At 35.0% G+C, this 9,547-nt stretch overlaps 1 protein-coding gene across 1 annotated transcript in view; it reads right to left on the bottom strand.

The window, feature by feature from the left end:
* Positions 1–3,614: 3,614 nt before the first annotated feature.
* LOC107743397 (ADM2-like) overlaps positions 3,615–9,547 on the bottom strand; it is a 12,790-nt gene continuing 6,857 nt past the window's right edge. The window contains exon 3 of the mRNA XM_016556599.1: positions 3,615–6,755. Coding sequence (XP_016412085.1) covers positions 6,347–6,755 — 409 coding nt within the window. The 3' untranslated portion in view covers positions 3,615–6,346. The remainder of the gene's footprint in view (positions 6,756–9,547) is intronic.

Below are 9,547 nucleotides of genomic sequence, written 5' to 3'. Positions count from 1 at the left end.
TTCTAAGAATGTTCCGTTAATTCATTGTGATAAACGCCATCTTGCGCAGCACTCCACATTTGGACTAAATTACTAAACAGTTGCTGCATTCTGTATTTTAAAATGCAAGCTCACATCCTTGGTGTATTTGTAGTCCTTAAATGGAAACATTTTTAAAGAGCACAACAGTTTGAGAAGTCACTTCTTGAGCTCTGACTGTCTGTAATTTATGTTTTAGAACAGAATGTGAAAGCAATGTTAACCACATGCAGCCATTATTTCACTCATAAATCGAAAACTGCAATTCTTAATGTCCATTATAAGTCTAGTGGGAAACCCTTAGCTTGAGCATGTTCATTCTGCTCCAGTTTTTAAGACTACAGCCTGAACATCTCCAGTTTTGCAGCAGCTGCCATCAGTGTGGCGTCTATTGTCTCTGCAAATGCGTCAAGACATTGCTGGTGAAATCTATCTATCTATCTAAGTTATTAGCAATCTTACTCTTTACTGCTTAAAGTGCAGAGAAGAAACAAATGAAAAGATTTTGACATTTAAAACATTTCAGCAGTGTGTATGACTGCTTGTTTGGGCAAGCTTATAGTTTTGCAATGAATTTATGCAAACTCGTAATTCCATTCAGTGCTCTCCCACACACTGTGCCTGAAGATGTTTGCCATTTACCCTCCCATGTTCAGGGATACATGCGTTTCTATTCACAGTGAAGCTTGTGATAGAGATCCTTGCTGAGAAGAGCAGCATCTGTTAAGCTGTGGATGCTGGTGTGCTGGTGATAATAAACCAGCTTGGAGCAGCATGGAAATTCATTCTGGTTGAGGTTGACATATTGTTAACAATGATGGTTTTTTAATATAACGTTAAATGGCTATAATTACCCATTTTATACTTAGAAATTACTAAAAACTGCATGTTGCAAAATACAGCATACTGCGTTTATGTTCTGATTACTTTAGTTAAATGAGGCGCGTCTATATTTGACTCTTTTTCTCTTGACCACCCTGATTTACTTAAGTACACATTATAAAAATACATTCAAACAATATTAGTTCATTTTTTAACCAGGCCAGATTTGGTAAATTTCCTCAGCATATTTTTAACCAGTGTATCTGCTTTTAATTGAAGTAAATCTGAAATATAATCAAATTAAATATTAATATTAGAGGAAAATAAAATCTGATAAAACTAAAACTAAATAAAAATAGAACTTAAAACTATTGAGACATTTTTTAAAAACAAAAATTAATAAAATGGCAAAAGCACATAACATAAAAAACTAAAATGAAAAAGAAAACATAAAAATAAAAACTAATTTAAAATATTAATAAAAAAATATAGTAGTATATGAATAATAATAAAATAACACCTGATTTAACATATAAATAATAATAAAATTTATAGCAAAATAAAAATAGCTGAAGACTTTCCTACACTTTGCCTTACTTTAATAGAATAAAACAAAATATGTTTTATAGACAATATAATACTTATTATACATAATAGGTATTATACTGGGGATGTACATTACAGTTTTGAACACACTCTGTAGCATCTGTCTGGATCTATTGGGAATCATTGAAAGTTTAAAGGAGGTCAACTTTATCTGAAACCGTTGAAACACAGTTGAATCATAATTAATTATAATTTAATAATTGTCTGAATGTATACAGTAAGTCCATGTTAAGAATGATGCAATCCCAGTTTGAAATTACCATTGACATTCCCACTCTTCATGTTCTGGGTCCACAGATATGAGAGATATGGTGTCAGATGACATAAGAATTTGACCATATGCAGTTTGCAGACTTGTACGTTGGCTCTATTGCATTTGAAGGACATGGTCATGCAATGACATAGACTTTTAAAAAAAAGTGTTCTGCTCTAAATAAAATAATGAAATGTTATTAAGATCGCCTTGTTTGGTTCAGACCCATAAATTGTGAAATTACAGATTTTGGAAATGTTTATTCCTCATATTATCTGTAATTATATGTCCTTCAGATTCATTTCGTCATTGTAAGTAATACTGTATTTTCATGAAGGCTGTAGTCACCCCATCACACAGTCAGCTGATTGGTTTACCCATCTCCCAGTGACCTGCTTTTTCTGTCTGCACAGCTGTTAGTTGCGTAGCCCATGTGATAGTTGCCTGGTCATTTATTAATGGCTCTATATTAGAAGCCACCTTTTCCTGTTGGAGTGGAAATCTTTGTTGCGGAGTTGGTGATTAGCAAGCACAATGCCAGTATGAGTAGAAAGGGTCCACTTTTTATTGCATTTTATCGGCTTTCTAACGTCACTCGAATGTTTAATTTCTTGTATCTGATGCCAAGGGGCTTCATTGGTTCATTAACACAGATTTGTGCATTGGCAGACACTGTGTAATAAAGTTTGTGAATCTAGGTGTTGTAGTGTGTTAAAGGAATATGTTCAAGTGGTTTCAGTGCTCTTTAGATTCATAAAGATAGTGGATAAACCTGGACAGATATTGCAGACAGACACAGACTTATTTGCTAGTTATTCAGTGTTCAGGAGTTACATAACTGCAGTACAAGGTGACTTGAGGACCCAAGTTGTATTTTAAGCAAATCTGCGAAAAGTGAAAGTTATTTGATATCTCGGCTATCATTTCTGTAGAATAAAAAAATACAAAATTAGGATGAATATATATGTATGTATATATACATTCATGAATTCATTATAAAATAATTATTTAATATTTGTAATCATTTTTATGGTTCTTTACTTAAATGTGCACTAAGTATTTGTCTCATATTTTGCTGAATGACACAACAGTGGTCTTGGACTTCATACCCACATAAATGTTTTGAGTTGCCAGATGTCCTATTTAAAGGTTTATTTCTAATTTATGATTAATTTATTAAATCAGCTAAAAATGTTTTGATATTAGGTCCAATAACCAAGATAAAAAAATATTTTTCTAGACTGTTATGACTGGAATCTTCAACCCTATGTGACTGTACATCATTTTTAATCATGTTTGTCAAAGTACTATTACATTACCATTTAAAAGTTTATGGTCAGTTTTTTTTTAAATAAATTAATACTTTAAAGATAATGTATCTTGCTCTCTAGCAGCACAACTGTTTTCAACACTGATAATAAGAAATGTTTTTTGAGCACCAAATCTCAGCTTATTAGAGGATCATGTGACACTGTAGACTGGAGCAATGGCTGCTGAAAAATAAGCTTTGTCATCACAGGAATAAATTACATCTTAAAGTATATTCAAATGGAAAACACTTATTTTAAATTGTAATAATATTTCAAAACATTACTGTTTTTACTGTGTTTTTGATCAAATAAATGCAGCCCAAATGCAGCCTTTCATAAAAATTGTAAATCTTACCAACCCCAAACTTAAGTGTATTTTTTAGTCTTAAAACTTTTACTGTACTTAGTGCACTTTTAATTTGTGTTCTGTGAGGTCTGTGTGTCCTTTCAAAGTAACAAACAACCGCTGTTCACATTTAAAAGAGAACAACACATCAGATTTCATCTCACTACTACGTAGTGCTTTATTTCACAGAGAAAAAAGAACAATGTATGGGCGTTACAAACTAATTTGACCGTCTTCCCTAAATATACTCTTTTTTTTCATACACAGAGGACAACTCTGAGGTGTGAGAAAACACTGTATGTGATAAATAATGTCTTTGGTGACATAGATACACAAATGCAAACATAAATACATTAACTTAAATATCACACCTAATAAAAGTATTCACAAAAGATGTGTACATGATACGGAGTCAGTCCTCATGCAGTGTGCTAATGCCCTTTAAAATACATTCATACAGATCCTGCTCAAAATCAATACACAAAACTGATCAATCTGAAGTTCAAGTGACAAAAATAAAAACATGCTCCTGCTTCAAAGGTAGTAACAACACAACTGACCTTTAGTATCAGCTAAAACATGTAATGTTACGCTCATGGCCAGGATGACGTTCACACACACACACACACACAAGTCTTTAAAAGTCTCCAGGACACAGATTCATAACGTTCTGTGTATTCCTTCATCACAAACACGTTCACATTAGCGTGAAAGCTAACGCTTGTGTTTTTCTTAATGAACCAAGTAGGTCTTTAAAGGGGGACAAAGGTCATGTAAATAGGCAATACACAGGGGCAGCACACAAAAACACACGCGTACAAAGAACGATCAGGGCCAGATACTGACGCACTTGCTACGTTCCAACCCATGTCACCAAGACGTTCACAACAACTCATAAATAGTCAAATAAATAGTCAAAAAAAGGAATGTGATCAATATAAGTCAACATGAGGCAGGTTAAGAGGCTCTCCCTGTGCAAAAAATACAGATTAACCAGGCTCTCAGCAGTTTAAAAGCCTTTTAATTATGATTAGTCAAGAGACATCAATCAGATCGATTACAGCAGAGAGAATGGTGTCGGATATATAGAGAGCCTTTGAGCAAATTAGATCCAAAGCACCAGCGATTACTACTTCCTATGATCATCATCATTAGAATCAGCCATGACAATGAAAAAGACTTTTACAGTGACGAACACAATCAAATCCAATTGAAATTCAAGCCCGTTTAAAGATAAATGAACAGTATAATGTAAATGCACAGAAAGGTATCAAGTAAATTCAGGCTTTTTTGGTCAGTTCTCTGCCTTTCTGGAGCCATTTGAAAGCAAGTTGTCCTATAACATACATCACAAAGTGGGAGAGTTTTGTCTGGATACCTAGCTGAAATTGAGTTTTTGATGTTTAAGTAGGATTTTTAGGATTACTTCTGCTATTTTAATCCTCAGGCGTGTACTTTGATGTCTCACAGCATTCCCCCGACATCCACAGCCCCTCAAAAGGCATGTAAAGTTTTAAATCGGTTGGTTTTTACAGCTACTTTTCCTACGTCTGTCGGGTATTTTTGGTCTGTGTATCCACCCACGTATTCAGACATGATTATTATAACAAAAGGGAATTCTTAAAATACATGACACGGCTGGAAGAGTCCTTTTGGAAGGCCATTTTCCCGAAAGACTTTGGAACGCTTGCTCCTCAAATTTTGGTAGAACCAGAATCTTTAATTAGAATTACAAGAATGAGCTTGAGAATTACTTAAATTATGCCAGTCAGTGTGTGTTAAGAACATTTTTGAGGGCATTTATGATATTAACAGTTGTGCCGTTTACTAAGAATTCAGTTTTTGTCCATACAATGCAAGTCAATGGGGTCCAAAACCAACTTCAGATCCCTTTGACGTGCAATGTATGAACATTTTATGTTACGCAGAATGAAAAAGTCATACAGGTTTGCAACTTTATGAGTAAATCATGACAAAATTATTTTTTGGGGAATGATGAGATGTTCCTTTAAGAGTGTTTCGCAATAAAAATGGGAGAAAATGTTTTTTAAACAGCCCTTAAGCTAGTTTTAGCCTCTGTAACCTTGGTAATGGGTATTTATGGGTGAGTTATAACCATAATTTAAAAATGCTCCGAAAAGTCTTGCTTCTGTTTATAAAATGTGGCAAAGCCCAGCAGGATTCTGTCAAGAGTAGAAACTGAGACCTTGGGGATTATAACTCATTCTTGTGACTTTATGAACCACGTGAAGTGTAATATTTCAGATGCCAGACCTCAAAGTGCACTGAGAAGCAATAATGTGTTAATCTGGATTCGATGGCGATTGCTACTGTATTGTTATGCGGGTTCAACCAAGGGACCACTGTGTTTGTAAATTCAAACAATTCTCCATTGTGTAAAACCCAACATTTAAACCCAACGTTGCAGTAGCTATTCAAGTGAGAAGGTATCAGATGGTGGTCTTGCACCACTTACGAAGCAATTGTAGAAAGTCTGCTTTCTTCTTAAAAGTCTTTTGGAGACACAAGGTGAGAGGGTTCAGAGTTTTTTGGAACACACAAGCCTCACATTGACAGAAATCCAATCCCACACCGTGTTGAAATCCACATTAAAGGCTCAGCCAGTCTGATCAGTGATGTAGAAGTTAACAGTCTTAGATGAGTCGGGACATAATGCGGCGTAACCCGGAATAATCTCTTATCTGAAGTCTTAATGAAATGACAATATTAAAATAAAGAATCTGTTTGAGTACCAAAAAATGAGAGGCCAGAGTCAAAGTATTTCAGAGGCACCGAATTCAAAATTCGCCATCAAGTAACAAGAGGTCCTTTCTGTCCAAAAAGGCACAGTATACACTCCAGAAAACCAAGGCAGAGAGGAGGAAAGAGTACTACAGCAGTATCCTATTGCAATAAAATAGACAAACACCAGGACAGATGTGTGTAACGCTGTTTTCTTGGTCTTAGTTTCAGCCGGACATCCCCCTAAACTCATCCGTAACTGTGTGGACTGCGTGGGTTAATGGGCGAGTCTTTGCGTCCACTTTGCCCGACCAGTTGGTAAAGGCGATGACTGAGGTTTTGTACCTGGCAGGTACCGAGGACGCATCCGACACGCATCAGCTGAGCGTGATGATGGTTATGGTGGCCTTTTGAGTGCACATTGCGACGACCTCTGTGTCTAGCACTCTCTCCCATTTTGGTGGACTCTCCTGCCATTGGCTGACCGATGTGGGATGGGTTTCTTATTGGGTCTTGAGGTGGCGATTTGGAGAGGATGGCCCTCCATAGAATGGTGCGGTCGATGGAGACGCCATGGTCAGTGTTTGGGTGCTCAGTAACGTCCGGAGAGATGGTATTTTCCTCTCTTAGCTGATGGAGTCTTGGCATGAAGTCCAACCTGCAATGAGACAGAGATGGGACTTATAAATATTGCACTTGCTCAAGTTTGAACAGGAAGTTATATGTTATTTCATTGCACTCTGGAATGCTTGATTCTGATCTATCTATCTATCTATCTATATGTCTGTCTATCTATGATGGCTATTTAAACATCTAAATAAACTTTTTGAATGCAAATTATTGTATAAATAATTTTATAATTATTATCATTTATTTAACTCATCAATATTTTAGCTCCAATTAGATGTTACAATTCTATTTTTAAACAATATATACATTTTATATATAATTTATAATTAATATAATTTATTTACTTTATTTTTCATGTATTTATTTTATTATTTATGATTTAATCATGAATAATAAATCATACCTTACACTTTTATTTATTGTGTTGTGGAAGAATATCGGTTGTTAAAGTATAAAACTATAAAAAATAATGGCACGTTTCATGGTGAAATTAGGTTTATGCAACTATTTATTGCACAGAATTGGCTTGATCCAACATTTAGCATCATTTATTGCAGATACTAAATGTGCTGTTTGGTCAACCGTGCAAACATTTACTGCAACCAACAACTGCTCACTGTTCAAAAAGGGTTTGACTCCTTGTGACACCGTGTACGGCAAACACACTCTGGTTTTGTTGTAATGGCCAAGGCCACCTGCTCTCTGTTTGATTATCACACACTGGACACTGAGATCTTGGTTTTTGCACAGATCTTTGCAGTTAGCAGCTCATGGCAGGTGCATGCTAAGACAGTGGCAATTTTTAACCTTGTGATGCATAAAGTTCCATTTTTGTACTTTTATTTCCAAATGTTCTTAAAAATCTAGGATAAGCATAACTATAAAAGAGCAAACCATTTATACAAAAACTCTAAAGCTGAAATTTGAGAAATGACAGGGTGTATTGCTGGGTTGGAGCACACCATCTAATCTCACAGTGTCATGCTAAACTTAGCGAAAAAGCTTGCTGAGTAACACTGACTTCGCCAGACATGTCTTTGCACAGTCTTGAAAGTTTAAAAAACTCAGCTTTCCAGAAAAAGCTTTCCAATTACTCTTGCAATTTGTTTTGTCCAAACATGTAATAATTCGACTTTTTATAATTTTTTATATAATTTTTATACACTTTTTTATTCTTAATATACTATAAATATATTCTTAAAATAATACAATATCTTTAAATTATTTATATATATATATATTTGCTATGAATTTTCTTCTCTTATCTTGTTAATATCTTCCTTCCTCAGAATGTTTACTTTCTCAATGCACCAACTATACAGCCAGCTAGTTTTTTCCTTTGCATTGTGGTCGACCAAAATACCACCTCTTTAAAATATAATGATTATCTGCCCAAAGTGGCCTGGATGAATAGTAATTTCCCCCTGTTTTAATGTACGCCATGCCACTGGTCTAATATGTTATGCTGTATTTCAATTTTTGCGTATTCATCAGCAAGTCTCCACACCTCTGAAAACTCCATCTCAGCAGCTTCACATGATCAAAGCTAAGCTAGTTTCTCTTTGAGTTTGAACTATGACTTTTAGATACTTAAGCAGAGATAAGCTGCCCGTATACTTCATCTGTTTCTTTGAGGAACCCTATATGGTTCTTCTATATGGAATCACTGCTTTGTGATTTCTAGGGTTTTCTAGACCTAGAGATTTGTTGACCATTGTTTCTAGAAATGTCCTGTTTATCCATCCCATTGTGATCCATTTGTTATACGTGAATAAACTTGAGTAGGGCTGCCACCTTACATATAATCGAACAGAGGTGCTAATTAAAAATCTCACCTGGCGACATTTACCTTACAGACCACAATGAAATGGGATCGGTGATTTTGGGGTATTTGTAGACTGAGCATAGTGTTCAGCCAGGAAAATTAGCACCTGGACCTTGAAATTGAACCCATCTTGGTATAAAGGTGGTAATCATGTTTTGCAGAAACTCTGTTTGCAATATGCTGAATAGTCGAGGCACTTCCAGAAACTAGAGGAACGGTCGAGTCTTATATGTCGAATCTCCATCAAATAAACAAATATCAACCTGATCACCTTTGGAGATGGACTTTGTGTCTGAGTGATTTAATCTTTTGCAATGTAACATGTTCATTGCTGCCACTGGCTGCACACCTCTTGTCAGACTTGGTACTGGCAGGCTGCCACCAAAACCCTGTGATGCCTTGTGAGAACAGTTTCTTTGTGGGAAAACAAGGAGATCTGATATTTGATTGCAGTTTATTCTGTGATCTTCCACTGAGAGAGGCAGGTCAGATCAATCCAGTATTATTGTTTGTTCTTGCCGTGAGGCCGTGATTTTTGCACCTCTCTGAAACTGGTCATGGCTGTTTGTGAATTGCTCATAAGCAGGTTATATTTAGCTGTACAGAGAAAAAGTAATTAATGTACCTGGCTCTTTTATGGATAATGTGACCATAAGTCAAACCAAGTGACCTTCTCCAGTTACTATGAGACGTATCCTGGTACATATGGCACATAATGCAGATTTTTTGCTCAAGAACAGTGGGATAAAAATGAATGCTCAGAATTGGTGGTTGCTCCCTAATTTATTTAATATATTTAATTCTACATAATTTGTTTAATTATCTATCTATCTATCTGTCTATCTATCTAAAAATGTTTATTTATTAATTTAATTATTAAATATTTTATATAATTTATATTATATATATTTATATAAAATTATATATTTTTAATAATTTATTTATTGGAGTTTTAAACAGTAAACTGTATATATATATATATATATATATATATA

The sequence above is a fragment of the Sinocyclocheilus rhinocerous genome, unplaced genomic scaffold, assembly GCF_001515625.1.
Source record: "Sinocyclocheilus rhinocerous isolate Xijiao unplaced genomic scaffold, SAMN03320098_v1.1 scaffold551, whole genome shotgun sequence".
Classification (NCBI taxonomy): Eukaryota; Metazoa; Chordata; class Actinopteri; order Cypriniformes; family Cyprinidae; genus Sinocyclocheilus; species Sinocyclocheilus rhinocerous.
This window is presented reverse-complemented; position numbering and strand designations above follow the sequence as displayed.